The sequence below is a fragment of the Podarcis filfolensis genome (assembly GCF_964270895.1).
Source record: "Podarcis filfolensis genome assembly, chromosome: 3".
Taxonomy (NCBI): Eukaryota; Metazoa; Chordata; class Lepidosauria; order Squamata; family Lacertidae; genus Podarcis; species Podarcis filfolensis.
Genome location: NC_139606.1, coordinates 17076592 through 17093646, shown reverse-complemented (window position 1 = coordinate 17093646; position 17055 = coordinate 17076592). Strand labels below are relative to the sequence as shown.

Here is a 17055-nt window from a genome sequence, read left to right as displayed (position 1 = left end):
TACGTGAAACTACCATAAGAAACAATTATGATACTGTCCTGAAACCAGCATTTATTTAAGTATCAAAGAGAAAAGTGTTATGAAATTAATCTTCATGCTATGTCCTCAAATGACACCTTTATGCTCATTACTGCTAAATCTTTCAATAGACAGAGTCATAATATCAATAATAGCCTTAAGGAAATGTAGGCAGTGAGCTGGGTTTTCTTCTTTTAAATGGCAAGTTACCATTCTAACACAGCACAAAATTCTTGAGGGAAAACTTCATTTTGTAACTTTTTGTTGTTGCATAAATATGTGGAACTATGACAAATGTGGATACCCACATACTTTGTTTCTTGTTTTTTAAAAACTACTACTACTACTACTACTTCAGTTTGTAATGGAAGTGAGACTGTTCAGTGTCTTACTGGTTTATTTTCCTTATTATATGCTATTTTCATCTAAATTAGCATACTACTTTATAAAAGATTGCAGGTAACATCTTCAAGGCATCATGACGTAAAGAATTTGGATTAAAGAGCCTCCCCCCTCCATTTCCCCATGCCACAATTCGCTCCCATTTAGCAGGGTCCCCGGACCTTCAGTGGAGCATTTTGAAGTTCTTAGAGCCAGTGCCACAGGGAGGAGGGGACCGAAAAGTCAACTTGCATCAGCCCTGTTATGTGCATTTTACCCTGAAACCAACGTCACATCTGCAGGTATATGGCCCAGGAGAGAAATAAAACGAATATAGGCCAAGGATAGCTAATTTTGGATAGAGCTCTCCTAGACATCTTTGTTTAAGGAAGTCCCCCCAATTCCTTGCAGTTTTGACCCAGATAAGTGTACATATTATTGCAGCCTTACTGTGTAGAATGATAATGTACTTCCTGCCCTTCATCTGAGGCTTGGCTTAACCCCCAACTTCCAAGTTTAGAACAGCCTTTTTGTGTTGGCACCCTGTTGGTGAACACATTCACTTGGTGCTATTTTCTTTCTCTTAGGTACCAATTTAGTCATATATATTTTTATTTCATCAAGTATTTGATGTTTTACATTATCTTTTTTTTGCGTTGCTTCTGTTTTTAATTTTAATGCAGGTTTTTATTTTATATTGGCTAGTTTTTAATTTATGTTTCTGATCTCTCTAATCTTCCTTGTAAACTTTCTGAAGTTCCAAGGCTGTATTTTTAAAACGTGTGCATATGCAGCCTAATTAAATGGTATTCAAAAGATGTCCAAGAGGTGGTTTGGCTTCCTCCTCCAGCACCAGCCTGTCATATCAGCTCCAAAACTGAGGGAGGAGGGAGGCAATATCCCTCCCTCTTACATACATGTTCTGTGAGCTGCCCCAAGATGGTGGTATATAAATTCAAATAATAATACAGTGGTACCTAGGGTTAAGTACTTAATTCGTTCCGGAGGTCCGTACTTAACCTGAAACTGTTCTTAACCTGAAGCACCACTTTAGCTAATGGGGCCTCCCGCTGCTACCACGCCGCCGGAGCACAATTTCTGATTCTTCAACATCAACTTTGTTGGACTGGTCATGTTGTGCAGATGCCTGATTATTGTCTTCCAAAGCAACTACAGTGGTACCTCAGGTTAAGTACTTAATTCGTTCTGGAGGTCTGTTCTTAACCTGAAACTGTTCTTAACCTGAAGCTCCACTTTAGCTAATGGGGCCTCCCGCTGCTACCGCGCCGCCGGAGCACAATTTCTGTTCTCATCCTGAAGCAAAGTTCTTAACCTGAAGCAATATTTCTGGGTTAGCAGAGTCTGTAACCTGAAGCGTATGTAACCTGAAGCATATGTAACACGAGGTACCACTGTAATGTGGAAATGCTTTGTTCGTATGCATGCTACAGTGAAGGGGGGAAGTATTTGATCCCCTGCTAAATTTGCCCGTTTGCCCTCTGATGAAGAAATAACCAGTCCATAATTTTAATGGTAGGTTTATTGTAGCTGTGAGAAACAGAATAACAACAGGAAAAACCCCAGAAACCTAGAAGACAAAAGTCAGAGATTGATGTGCATTAGAATGAGTGAAATAAGTATTTGATCCCCTATCAACTAGCCAGATGTCAGACCGCCTGGTATCTTCACCGTATGTAACGAGCTGAGATTAGAAGCACCTGCTGTAAGGGAGAGGTCTTACCTGTAATCCCAGCTCGTTACAGTACCTGTACAAAAGACACCTGCCGACGGAAGCAATCAATCCAGCAGATTCCAAAGTAGCCACCGTGACCAAGACCAGGGGATCAAATACTTTCCCCCCCTCACTGTATGTATTTATGTGTATGGAACCCGCCCATAAAAGGGTGTTTATTTCCCGAGCTTTTTCCTCCCAAAATGAGGGTGTTTCTGTTCCTGAATGATAAAAACGTCAATTGCTACAATGATCCATCAAGACACTTGACAATTTTCAAGTAGTCTGTGGTCAGGCAACGACTGGCAACCACTTCCTTAGTCTTTGTGCTACCTTCTTCCCTTGCATGCAGAGAACGGGCAAAGATGGTTTGTTCTTGCCTGCAAGCCAGGGCCACAAGCCAGGTATGCAAGCAAGCACAAACCATCGTTGGTTGTTTGGATGGATTTGGACTATTAGCCGACACAGACTGGGAATAGAGACTTCTAATCTCTGCATATGAGGGGAAGTAGGAGCTCATAAGTTGGGGGCTATGCGTGGCCCAAGCAGGGCTCATCATGTTTGATTTAGCAGAAGAGTTGCCTGAATAAGTGATAAAATCCATGTTTCCCACTCGTCCCAGAGTCTAGCTGGCTGATAGTTCTGCCCTCCCTGGTACACTCCTGCCTTATATGAGGCCGTTCATAGACTGGCTCACACACATAGTTTGTTTTAAGGTGTGATTTAATGTGACTTTCCACCTTGGCCATAGTCTGCACTATTTCTCTGACCCTCTCACGGCACAGGTCTCTGCTGTTTTTTATCCCTCCCAGAACACCATTAATGAGAGTGTGGTGCATCTCCCTCCAGTGTTACTCTATATAGGTTTCCTCCCGCTGCTAGTTATTTATCACTGTTTCCTTAAAAACAAACAACCTTACCGATATAATCTTGCACGGCTGCCATACATTCTGAGTCCATGCAGCTTTGATTTATTTTTAGAGACCCATCCTCAAGACACTACTTCTACAGAACTATCTAACCAATTCTTTTGTTGTTTGCTATGTTAACATTTCTGTGTGCTGTTATTTTGTCAAGCTTTGCTAAGCCAATGCTTGTAAGATTTTAAGGACTCCTCAAGAGATCCGTTCTATACAGAGATGTTCTATAGGTGGTGTTAAGTAAAACCACTGAATTTATTGTGCTTACATTGTCTAGGGCAGCTACCCAAGTGCTATCTGGAGATAGTGAGAACTTTCAAAACCCACATGGTTTTATGATGAGAAGCACTAAAATTTGCAGTGTCAGTAAGCATAGGCCTTGATTTCATTGCTTAAACTACATCAGTTGATAAAGATATTGATGCCTGTATGATTTTTAAAAATAGTTTTTTATAATAATAGGAAGTCTTTTTTCGTAATCTTGTACAGGTTGCTACTTTCACCTTATGCTGAAATATTTTAATAAATATGTTAGTAAAATCATAGAAAAGCCAACTGAATGATCAGTTTTAAGGAATAGCAAGTTGCCAGCTTTCTTTAAGCTTTCCTTGTTGCAACAAAGGTTACTTTATTTCTGATCCGAAAGGCTTGTGACTACAGATTGCATTCTGAGTTTTCCTTCTGTAAATGGAGAGGATCCACTTTGTGGAAGAGGCTGCAATCCAGTGGATTCCTCCTTTCCTTTCAGGACCCTGCAACATCTCCCACATTGTTCCAGAGGTTCTCAGAACCTCTGAAGGAGATTTTCAGGAGAAAGAGGAATTGTCAGAATTTGTTTCCCCACCTCCTTCCAACAGACAGGCTTTTAGATGCGTTTCTTACGTGATCATAAATGTGGTTATAAAGTTTTATTATCTGTTTTTCATTGTGCTTAAGGTTGCAAAAAGAGTAAGTAACACTTGCAGAGATTGTTTCCCTTTTCCTCTCTGCCCCCGAAAGAAGAATCGCAAGAGGATTACCACTTGCTTCTCATAAACCCTCCATTTAATAATAATAACAATCTTACTTTATTTTACTTTTCTGTCAGAAAATGTATTTCTGGCCTTACAGACTGTTGTTCATGAAGTGATGCAGGTTTTAATTTGTTCTTCCTGTTTGATATTCATTTGATAGCGAATGATCTGTCGCTCTGTTAAAACAAACCCAGATGACCTAAAGAATCCAGTTAAAATTAGTATTCCACGCTATGTCCTTTGTGGACAAGGGATGGATGAGCACTGTGAATATGAAATAAAGGTAAGAAGTTTAACTTCTTTTTAAAATGAAAGGTGTGTGTGTTAGAGTGGGAGGAGTGAGAACTACAGGGATTCACGAAGAATCTAAGCTGGATGAATTTATTATAGGAAGCTTAAAACCACGGGCACTCTCTATGGATTTTACTATTATAAAATCAGCTCTGCGTTCTGTTGTCAGTTTGCCCACTGAGTCAATTGTGCGGATGTGGTTCTCTTGCAAATCCTGTATCAATGAATGCATTTATTCCCCATGTACAAGATGAGCCAGTCCCGATAATAATAGTTTGATGGGAGAAAATTGTCCATTGCAGGGAGCCATAGTATCTGTGTTCCTATATATGCTTCATTCATCTTAATTTTGCTATTTTCTTTTTCACCGCTGCATAACAGATATCAGTCCTAGATGAGACGTGGACAGTATTCAGGCGGTACAGTCGGTTTAGGGAAATGCATCAAACATTAAAATTAAAATACCCAGAGGTAAGTTTCTAATTAAATTATATCTACATTTGCATTCATCTTGCCTTTTCTGCTCCAGGAACGCACAATTTATTGTATTTCCACTACAAATGATCCTTTCAGGATCTCTCTACTACCGTGATTCAGTCTTTTACTTATGTGTTGTTACTTTTCCTTCTTTTGTCAGAGAAAGCACTGGAAGGATTTTTGTGCTATCATTTACAAGGCTGTGTCTGTGTGTGTGTGTGTGTGTTTCACTATGAAGCCCACCAAAATTACAGAAGGATTTTGTTGTTTCTTATAATATCACTGAAACAAAAGTTCAAAATAGATATTTGGGGTGTTGGTTCCTTCTGAAATTTTTGAGTGTAGAGGAATTCATGAACATACTGAATCTTTCTCTGCATTACCTTTTTACCGTTTTTCTTGTATTTTCCCAGCATTCTGTTGTAGTTTTTAATTGTGAAAAATTCTATGTAATTTTCTGGAAACATGCATTTAATATATAAATACGAAGATTTGCAACATAAAATAAGGATTTAGAAACATCCTCGGTTAAAAAGAAAAAAAGTGCAGAAGAAAAACCAAGCAGTGGATCATAAAGTGCCTGTAATCCTCTTTATTCCACAGCTTCTGTTGGTTTCCTAGTAGCTGAGGGAAAACTTGGGGAGATCAGTGCAGGTCATACGATATGATAGTAGCTTTCCCCAGTCAGTGTGAGAATCTTAAAGGGGAAAAGATGGCTGCCTCCAGATGATCATTGTAGAGCTCAAGAGTGAAAAAGGCCACAATGATGCAGTTACGTCCTCTTTTTCAGGACAGGTGTATTATCCATTAAGAACAATAGTTGCTTGGAGGTAATCTTTCTTTGGACATTTTATTCATAACTCTAGTGAAGTGAACTTCAGAGTATTAGAGGATTACTGCATGATGCTGTATTCAGCTGTCTGCCTCTTCTAGTATTGGTTTATAAATCAGTTGTGCACATTCACCACGGAAGTTCACAAATGTCTTCTGCTCTGGATGATCTAAAGTTATAACAGAAAGCACATTCTCTCTTCACTACAAAATGACACACACACCCCGCCAACAGTGTTTTAATACTGTAATTGACTGAGGTGTCTTTTTGAGTATTTGTAGTTAAATTAGTTAACAGAAGCAGATCTTAAAGGGAAATGTGCTAATTTAACAGTACAGTGGTACCTCAGTTGTCAAACGTAATCCATTCCGGAAGACTGTTCGACTTCGAAAATGTTCAAAAACTGAGGCATAAAGGGTGGTCGGCAAAGTCAATGGAAATAAAAGAAAAACACGCAGCAGATGCTGTTCGACTTCTGAGGCGCGTTCGAAAATGGAAGCAATTACTTCCAGGTTTTCGGCATTCGAAAACCGAAACGTTCGGCTTCTGAGATGCTTAAAAACTGAAGTGCCACTGTACTTAAATTCAGTTTCTATATATGCTTCATTGTAGAAGCTCCCGTGTTTCTGTTGTTGTGTTCCTGGGCACTGACAATTTTCGGAATCCCTGGTTTATGGTATAGAAGTACCTAGTAGTTTAAAAATGCATACAATAAGCCTGCAACGTATGAGCATTTAACTTGTGTGCATTCAGCTTTACACGCTTGGCAAAAAAAGAAAAAAGAAATGGAAAAGTGGGGAAGGCGCCCAGGCAAAAAGACTTTGGCATTCCCACCTGTCACTGAACCCAGTGTGCTTTGACTATATGAATTTTGGCTTTAGGCACGTTCCCCAGTTCGTAGCCCCAACATAAGTTGCAGGCTTATTGTATTTGCATATATTTGTAAATAAATATAATGCAGTTTAGATGTCTCTGTGAAATGGTATGCTTCTGTATGTGCCCTTACTTTTTGATCCAACCCCATGATTACAGAGGTTTTGGGTGAGCTTTAAAATAGCACTCTTGCTATTTAAGTAGAAGAATGGTTAAAGTTCCATAAATTCAAATATCTAATGTCAAAAGGGGCAGGGGCAGAATCCCAAATCCTGTGTGCTCATTATTTTAGCAGGGCTCTTTTTCACAATCTTCTAACTCCAGATTTATATTTATTGTACATAGAGAAATGCATGCTTGCTTAATTTATGCAATGTCCTGTAGAGGTGAACTTTATAGCTCATTAGCTGTTCAGTTCTGGGCTACTGCCTCTGTATTCTTAATCTGAAGATGCATTTCATATTTCCGCCACCACTTTTCCAAAAGAAGTGTATTGAAATATTGATTTATCATGGGAGGTAAAATTCCAACAGTTTATTAAAAGAGAAATGCTGTCATCTTACAGTTTTGAAATTTTGCAGCATATTATTTTGTCGAGTCAGATAAACAAGTTGTTGTTGATGACCACATGAATGCATCCAGTCAAAATGTTGGACGTGCTCACTTCCAGACTAATATGTTGGTGGTGTGAAACACTAAACATTGGGTATTAATTATGCATTTGGTATTAAATCATGCCTAAATGTCTGCTGGCATTTAGAGACTCATTATTTCCTGACCTTGTAGCATGTTAGATTAAAATGGCACTTCACAACACGGTCCTAATGCTATAAAGAAGCAATGTGCATGTTGACTGCATAGAATCAACACTTGAGGAAAAGTGGACTGCATATAGAAATGGATAAAATGGAGGATGGGGGGGGGAGGAAATTAAGCTTTTTGTTGACCCTAAGGAAACACACTGAGTCATTCTGTTGTGGTTTGTTATTTATATTTCCATACAGTAGCAAAGAGCTTATAAATATAATTCGGTTAATGAATTCCACCAGTTAATAGCTGAATACGCTTGGTTATTGTATTCTATTTATTTACAGGGCTGTACATAGTGTATATTTACCAAGCCTCCTCCTCTTCCTTAAGAGACCCTCACTGGATCTAGAAAATCGAAGCCATTACTGATTGGTCACCAACTCCCTCCTTCTGGAGCAAGGTCCTTGAATGAGTGGTCCAGAAATCCAGGCTGAAACAAATTTTCTAGATCCATTTCAAGCTGGGTTCAGGTCCGGCTTGGGTATGGAAACTGCCTTAGTTGCTCTGTAAGAAGTTCTCTTTGTCAGGAGAGAATCTGGAGAAGCATGTCCCTTTTAGCCCTGATCTCTCAGTGGCTTTCAATACCACGACTGTGGCATTTTTCTGGAGAGTCAGGTGGGTGGCAGAGTCAGCCCAGCCATTGGGTAGGGTGAAGCCACCGTCTTGGGGCAGAGAAGTGGTACCAATTTCCAGCAAGATCTCGGCAAGATCATGCGAGATCTTGCAGAGCATGAGAGATCTTGCCTGAAATCAGCACCAATACCCATGTGGCGAGGCAGGAAGTCACTTTCCATTTCTCCACAAGTGGCAAAACAGGATGGGGGCCCCTGGGGAGTGGCATCACTCGGTCGTGTTTCCAGGTCTCCTTGGATATTGTTTTCATGAGGTGGTGCTTGGGGACTGATGTTTGGCCCCATGGAGCCTTCAGTTCAATTTTATCTCTCATGCTGCTTAACATCTATGTCAGGGAAGTGACTAATAAATTAAATAGTAACAATAATAACAATAAAATTCCAGCTGGTACAGATTTATTTCTTGCCTTTGCTGCTTGTCTCTCAGTTCCTGATGTTGAAGATCTCCTTCTTGACAATATTTCCCTGGTTTTGGGGTGTATTGCTGTTGTTGGTGATTTGAGCTCTAAAAAGAGCAAAGAGATACTCATTGCGGAAGACCTTAGGCTTATCTGAAATTGGCTTGTTATATTTTTGGTTAATCAGCTCTTTGTGCAATTTGTATAAACACAGTATAGATTTTCTAAACTTAAATACCATTAAAAATGCTTTGGAGTAAAGTAGAAATTGCACTCCCCTCCCTTTTCCCTTTCTGAAGATCTGCTGCTACTACTCATACCAGATTTAACTTAAAGGGAGGTTGTTTGTTTGTCTGCAGGTATATTTCTATGTGACAGCTGTTCTTTTAGACCCTGGGGCCTGCTATTAATTCTGAGAAGTCAGAAACACATCCATCTCATCAACCCTAAGAATTATTGCTATCCTTTGATGAGTTTTCATTATTAGCATTTCTCAGAGGCAATGGTGGCTGAAATTTACAGCACTGTTTGGTCTCATAAGACAAGAAGGTTTCATAAATGCTGCCAGATGTTACCCAGCTGAGCTTCTGTGCAGTGAGAAAATCGTCTTTAGAGGGGACTGTAAAATCATCTTTGGAGGGGCCTGCTAATGTGGTTATGGAGATTTTTGTTTCACATAGAAGCCAGAGTGCGAGACCCTGTCAATTTCAGGACTGTGACTGGAATACATAATGACCAGAACCTAGTCAATACATTCTTATCAGTTTAGTGGGGGAAGCAGACTAAAATGCAAAGGATTGTGCAAGCATAGCCTTACAATAATTTATAATTCTTGTCTGTTCTCCTTTGATAATCACATTTATAAAATCATAGAATACCGTAGAGTTGGAAGGGAACACAAGGATCATTTAGTCCAACCCCCCTGAATATTTTGCCCAATGTGGGGCTCAAACCCACAACTCTGAGGTTAAGAGTCTCATGCTTTACAAACTGAGCCGCAAGCAAATGTTTTAAGGTATGAGGAGTGCCAGTATTGTTGTTGTTTAGTCGCTTAGTCGTGTCCGACTCTTGGTGACCCCATGGACCAGAGCACGCCAGGCACTCCTGTCTTCCACTGCCTCCCGCAGTTTGGTCAAACTCACGCTGGTAGCTTCGAGAACACTGTCCAACCATCTCGTCCTCTGTCGTCCCCTATTGGTCCCTGCTTAAAATTGTTTTGCTTTTAAAACACTCCTTGGAGCATTAAAGGGGGGGGGGCGGGAATGCTACTACAACTGTGTTCAAGGTGTTAGGTCACAAAAGAACTATTCCAGGCTTTATGGAGATTATTTATTTATTTTCTTACTTCTGCATTTGTTTGCATCTTTATTGGTATTTAAAAACCAATAGCGTAAAATAATTGCAGCATTTCCATTGTAAATGGAAAATATAACCTGCGCTGTTGCATGTAAATGCTCAACTGTCCTCTTTAGTTGGCATCCCTGAAAACTGTTTGTGTAGTGCAGTTGATTAGTGCAATTTGAACTAAATAGAGTTCAGCATAAATTAGGTTAAGTGTAAAAATTTGGGAAGGTTTCAGCCCCCCCCCCCCCGAAAAAAATTCTCTATTATTTTGCTCAGATAAATAGTACAATCCAGATAAAATTAAGCATTCCCTTGCTGCAGGGATGGGAGGAATTTGACCCACATTAGAGCGTGGCAGGAGGGAGGTATAACTCCTAAACTCCAGAGAAGCTATTTGCTGATCTGCTGTTCCAGTTCTGATTGGAGTGCCGGCAACAGCTTTTGCAAAAAAGAAAAAACGACAGTATTATTTGTTTTGTTTGTTTGTTTGTTTATTGAATTTATATACCGCCCTATACCTGAAGGTCTCAGGGCGGTTCACAGAACAAAATCAAAATATAAAACCATAATATATATAATCAAAATAAAAACAACTTCAAAAAACCGCCACATTTTAAAAGGGCATCGGATGTCAGTCAAATTGAGAGAAGAGGCACATAAACAAATAATAATATTGCACTTGAAGTAAAACAAAAAAGAAAAAAAACCCAGCAGGATGTTGAGCAGTAGCCTGTTGTACACATGCTTTTAAAAAAGTGTATGTGTAATGTACTGTGTTCTCTGGCCCTCAGTGAACAGCTGGAAGTTACGTTGAAAAAACAAAACAGATGATCGTCATTATAGATATATTAGATATATATTCAGATTGTAGTAGTTACCATATTTTTCGCTCTATAAGACTCACTTTCCCCTGCTAAAAAGTAAGGGGAAATGTGTGTGCGTCTTATGGAGCGAATGCAGGCGGGAGGCTCTGTCAGCGCTCCCTTTAAAGTGCCGCATGGAGCACGTGTGCGGCTCTTGGAGGCTTTTCCCGAGGAGGGAGAAGGGCTGTGCACCAATCCCGCTTGCTCTCCTGGCTTCAGGGATAGCCCCGCAAAGCCTCCTGAGCGAAGATGGAGGAGCGCTCCCTCTTAGCTCAGGATGCTTTGGGTTCCTTTCTTATTTCTTGTTTTCCTCCCCTAAAAACTAGGTGCGTCCAATTGTCTGGTGCGTCTAATAGAGCGAAAAACACGGTAGTTCATTACTATGCTGGATGAGTATTTGGAAAGAGAAATTTATCATTATCTAGGAAAGATTCTAAAAAAATTGGCCACATATAGAAAAGCTATGTTCAGTTCTAGAGAACAGAGGAACCAGATGTTGGGAAGAGTCAAAGTAGTACACAGTATATAGCTGAGCTATGGAATCTTGTTGCCACAAGATGTGTTGATGGCCACCAACTTGGACAGCTTTTAAAAGATTAAAAGGAAAGGCCGCCAATGGCTACAAGTCATGGTGGCCAGATTACCTCCAACATTGAAAGCAGTGTACCTAAATACCTTTTGCTGGAGTTCATGAGTAGGAGAGGGCATTTGTGCCCATGTTCTGCTTCTGGACTTCCCTACAGGTATCATCTGGTTGGCATCTGTGAGAAGAAGATGCTGACTATAAAGGCTATGGGTTAGATCCAGGAAAGCTTTTACGGATCCCTGGCTTGCACTCTTTGGATCCGTGGGACTCTTACATAAATTTGAATATACCTAATATATATGTATTAGCACAGCGTATCTTGAAATCCAGTGGATATAGCTGAGCATATCCTGAAGCAAAGTAAAAAGAGTGGGTGGCGCTGTGGTCCAAACCACTGAGCCTCTTGGACTTGCTGATTGGAAGGTCAGCGGTTCAAATCCGCACGGTAGGGTGAGCTCCCGTTGCTCTGTCCCAGCTCCTGCCAACCTTGCAGTTTGAAAGCACACCAGTGCAAGTAGATACTATATTTTTCCGTGTATAAGGCGATCCTTTTTGCTATTAAAAAATAGGCAAAAATTGGGTGTCGTCTTATACACGGACAGTAAATGCAGGGGGGGGACATCTGATTAATGGCAGCAGCAAGCAGGAGATTGGCAGCGGCGATTGGGCGGGTGATTGGTGGCTGCGGCAAGGCCTGTTGGCGATGGGCTGTGGCTGTGGCAATTGGGCAGGCGATTGGCAGCTGTTGCAAGTGGGTGGGTGGACTGTTGGTGGCGGCGAGCTGGAAGACAATTGGCGGCTGCAGCAAGGTGTGCAGTTGAAAGTTGCGGGCAGGCGGGTGAGCAATTGGTAGAAGTGACCTCCCCCACTCCCCCCAAAAAAGCTAAACAATTTAATTTCTTAATTTGGGGTTTAAAAAAATAGGAGTCATCTTATATATGGCAGCGACTTACACATGGAAAAATATAGTAAATAGGTACCACTGCGGCGGGAAGGTAAACGGTGTTTTCCATCACGGTGTTCCGTTGCGCCAGAAGCGGTTTAGTCATGCTGGCCACATGACCCGGAAAGCTGTTTGTGGTCAAACGCCGGCTCCCTTGGCCTGAAAGCGAGATGAGCGCTGCAACCCTATAGTCGCCTTTGACTGGACTTAACTGTCCAGGGGTCCTTTACCTTTACCTTTACCTTTACCTTTACCTTTACTTTATCATGAAGCAAAAAGTAAAAAGGGCTGGGGCAGTGAACACACAAGGATAAAACTAGTATGACTGTATGACTTGAGGGAATAAACTTGGTTCTATGGTAAATTTATTTCTGTAAATAGCCCGTGGCTTTACTAGTCCTGATTTTTTTTTGTAAGCAATTTAAAATCCAGTTAAGGCTCCATAGTGTTTATAGCACTATAAAAGGTTTGCATGAACTTCTAAATTGCACTCCACTCACTTTTTATTAGAATTCTGCGTATGAACACTACCCTAGACTACTTATAATGAACACAATGGTGAAGTCATTTATCAAATGATGTTACTTATCATCCATGATACTACCAGTGTTTACTGCTATATCCAGCTAGGCTCCCCAAAAATTGCTTTTGGGAATGAAAGATGTCCCTAATCTGGATAAAAAATTTCTGCAGAATTTAATTTGTTTCCTTAATAACACCGGGCAGACCGATGTTAAAATAATAATGCAATAAACCATGGTGTCTAGATCTCCTCTACAAGTCTATGTGGAAGTGGGTGGGATTCTGCTAATTTTTTTCTGGCTACGGAAATCAAGCCATTCTGTCATTTTTAGTTTAATTAATGTCTACTTAGCCTATGATGAAAATATTGTACCATAATTTATAGACCAGGTATTAAGCATGATGCCATCAGGAAATGGAATTTAACAGAACAATTCCCAATATAAAAAAGAGCACCCCTACTTTGGGGGGTTGGCAAGGTGAAAGAGATCAGTTTCCATTCGGTAGATCATAGCCAGTCATGCACTTACTTCCGTAAATTGCAGATGTGACAATAGGAAGCCCTGCATCCCATCATTGTGACCTGCCAAGACAGTACAAGCGGTTCAGGGACCTAGGCCATAAGATTTGGTGTTCTTCAAACAGTGCACTTACTTCCGTAAATTGCAGATGTGACAATAGGAAGCCCTGCATCCCATCATTGTGACCTGCCAAGACAGTACAAGCGGTTCAGGGACCTAGGCCATAAGATTTGGTGTTCTTCAAACAGAACCAAGGACGGCAAACGGACAAAATAAACCCTTTACTTGATTGAACTTTTGTGTTTCAGAAATATGACCTGACCTGAAATAGGTGATACTCTTCTCCCTTGTAAAAAGTTTGAAAAAGGTTTTACTTTGCCTTAATTGGCTTTTTTAATCAAATGTTTGTTCAAATTATATTTCCCCTTCTGACCTGTTTTAGAGCTGCTTGCTGCAAGAAGCTATAAGCTATAAGTAAGGCAGTTTTGCCCTTCTTACCATGCCTCTTGAAAGCGCTGTAGAAATGTAGGCAAAAGCTGTTTTATCCTCAAATAAGTTACTGGAGAAATCTTCCAAGGCAAAAAAGATAAGAGTTGTCAAATTTCCAAATATATAGTGCTACTTCCAACTTAAGAACTTTTTTTTTTTTTTGTCCAGTTCCTTTACTCGAGGAGTTTCAGGACTTCTCTAGAAGATGAGGCTTGAGTTACTTGTTTAAACTTCAAAAACTTTAAACTAGGACACTTTTCCCCCTTTTCATTATAAGCTCAAAAGTAAGTGAAGCAGCCCCTGACTATCTACAGAAAGAGACCACTTCTGATTTTTCTCGAATCAGACATAGAAAACCAGGACAAAGGATCAGAAGTCAGACATAGCCCTTGAAAAACTGAGAAAATCTAGGCCTGAAAATGTTAAATACTTTAATGCTTAAAGTGACATTATTTTAATATTTCTCCCTATAGATTTGAAAGGCTAATGCACAAAAATCAAGTAATAATGAAACATTAAAAATTATTTCTGCTCATACTCTGCTTCTCTTTTCTTTAAAAGTTCCCCCTCTCACCCCCCCCCCATCTGTATTGGGGGCAATAAAACAGACTTTCTTTTACTTTGAAAATGAAAAAAACTGGCACTGCTTTTTTATTATTTCATTTATTTATAGTTGCATTTATATCCCACCTTTCTTCCATCATCATACCTGAGGGGGATAGATAGATAGATAGATAGATAGATAGATAGATAGATAGATAGACAGACAGACAGACAGACAGACAGACAGACAGACAGATGATAGATAGATAGGTGTGTGTGTGTGTGTGTGTGTGTGTGTGTGTGTGTTATAATACATGTGTTCTGTGTGATGAGCTGGAGACATCAGCTGCTCCACATTGTGCCCCTGCCTCCTGAATACAATCTGTGGTACGTCTATCCATGCTGACTGCCAAGGCACTTCCGGTTCAAGATGCTGACTTTTAAAGCCCTTCAAAGCATAGAATCAACACATCGTAGAAACCACCTCTGCCTATTTTGGCTGCTATCATAATTACATTCCTCAAATGGGGCCCTGCTTCATCTTTCATCAGTGCAAGGAGAAGCAAAGCCTTTATCATAATTGCCAGAGGCTGTGAACAATCTTCCTGCGGAGTTCTAAAACCGAACTTGGTAGCTGCCTCTGGAGAAAGGCTGCAAGGAACACCTATTTCAGCTAACTGCTGTGGCTCTGTGGGTGGCACGAACAAAGCCTGAGTTAGTAAAAACTGCTTTGGGTTTTGTGTGTTTTTTGTTGCATTCCCCCTGATATCTTAAATACCGTTTTGCTTGCTTGCTTTCTTGGAAGCTGTTTTGAGTCTATGACAAAGTGGCTTAGAATTCTAGGCAGTTCTAAAAAATTGTCTCCAAAGAATGGAAGAAGGATTGTTAAGCATATTGGGTCGGATTCAACTAACTGGTCCCGCTAGGAGAAGCCCATGCAAGGGTTTACACAAGCGCAACAGGACTTCTCCCTCTCACCTCCTCCCATGACCCTCATTGGGTCGGATATGTGTGGAAACCCACCCCCCCAAAAAACAGCACACAGGAGGAGGAGAAGCGAGGTCACTCCATTGGGCTTAGGCTGATGAAACATTTGTAACGTTGAATTCCTTCTCCTCATTGCTTTTTGCATTTTAAGGCCTTACTGCTGAATTAATTTACTTAAGTATAAGTCCCACTGAACCAGGTATGTCTGACATATTATTGCACTACAAATGTTTTACAAAAGAACTGAAGAGGTCTTGTGTATACTAGATTATAACCTATGGTTTAGGTTATAACCATAGGCTATAATCTAGTATACGCATGATCTCTTCAGTTCTTTTGTAAAACATTTGTAGTGCAATAATATGCCAGACATATCTGGTTCAGTAGGACTTACACTTAAGTAACCTTAAGGCACAAGACTCTGTGATAGTTTGACTGACATAGGCTTGTCCTGCCCACAATTACAGTGGTACCTCGGGTTAAGTACTTAATTCGTTCCGGATGTTCGTACTTAACCTGAAACTGTTCTTAACCTGAAGCACCACTTTAGCTAATGGTGCCTCCTGCTGCTGCCGTGCCGCCGGAGCACGATTTCTGTTCTCATCCTGAAGCAAAGTTCTTAACCTGAAGCGCTATTTCTAGGTTAGCAGAGTCTGTTCAGGGAAGTTTTTAATATTTAACGCTGTACTGTTTTTAACACTTGATTGGGAGCCGCCCAGAGTGGCTGGGGAAACTCAGCCAGATGAGCGGGGTATAAATAATAAATTAGTAGTAGTAGTAGTAGTAGTAGTAGTAGTAGTAACCTGAAGCGTATGTAACCCGAGGTACCACTGTATATTAAAAATGGGTTTGAGAATGCTGTTGCCATTAATGCTGTACAAGCAAGCTACCCATGTACATCCTTTCCCCTCTGTATCTTATTTCATAATTGCTAAGAACATTTCTCAGTTGATTCATTCTCTGTTGCGTCTTGCAGCTGGCTATGTTAGAATTTCCTCCAAAGAAGCTCTTTGGAAACAAAGATGAACGAGTCATCGCAGAGCGTCGGAATCACTTAGAGGTAATAGAATTTTATTTATATTTTTTAAAAACTACTTCCTTTAGATATATTTACACGGTTCTGTCTTCTTGACCAATAGGAACCATTTCCATGTGGTAGAAATTAAATAGCCCCTTGGTAAATGGGCAATTGCAGCTGCTTCATTTGACATGGAAGATGGCAACAGTATATCATAAAGTAATGTGGCACATAGATCAGAAATATTCTTATGGTCTTGTAAAGAAGCATCGTAGGAGTTGTAGGAAATATGTTCATTAGAGGGCTAAGAGGTTGGGAATGAGATGACTATTTAGAACGGAGGGAAGATTTTATAGATCTTTTTGATTCTGAATTATTAACTTGCTGTTTTGGCTCACATCAAAAGTAAAGGGAGCTATATAGACCCATAAGAACGCCCCACCAAAATATGTATAAGGGCAGTAGTTTTATTAGACCACCAAAATATCACAAAACAGTATGCAAAATTTCAAGTTCTCCAGAATTCTCATTATAAAAGTGTGACCAGATGCAGATTCTGTGGCCTCAATACCAGCATTACACACACAAACACACACAGAGAGAATATTACTATATGTACTTCCCTTTAATGCATTGACTATTCATGCATGGGACAGGCACTAACTATTAACTACTGTATCTCAGAGTAAAGAAAACAAAATTCTCATAGAATCTTAGAGTTGGAAGAGTCCTGAGGGTCATCTAGTCCAACCCACAGCAATGGAGGAATCTCAGCTAAAGCATCCATGACAGATGGCCATCCAACCTCTGTTTAAAAACCTCCAAGAAAGGAGAGTCCACCACCTCTCATGGGAGTCTGTTC

General features: G+C 40.3%; 1 protein-coding gene across 6 annotated transcripts in view; it reads left to right on the top strand.

The window, feature by feature from the left end:
* LOC310759631 (kinesin-like protein KIF16B) overlaps nt 1-17055 on the top strand; it is a 101686-nt gene that overhangs the window by 66735 nt on the left and 17896 nt on the right. For all 6 annotated transcript variants that reach the window (XM_083607066.1, XM_083607067.1, XM_083607069.1 and 3 more), the window contains 3 exons: nt 4225-4347; nt 4737-4826; nt 16152-16235. In XM_083607066.1, the coding sequence (XP_083463192.1) occupies nt 4225-4347; nt 4737-4826; nt 16152-16235 (297 nt within the window). The remainder of the gene's footprint in view (nt 1-4224; nt 4348-4736; nt 4827-16151; nt 16236-17055) is intronic.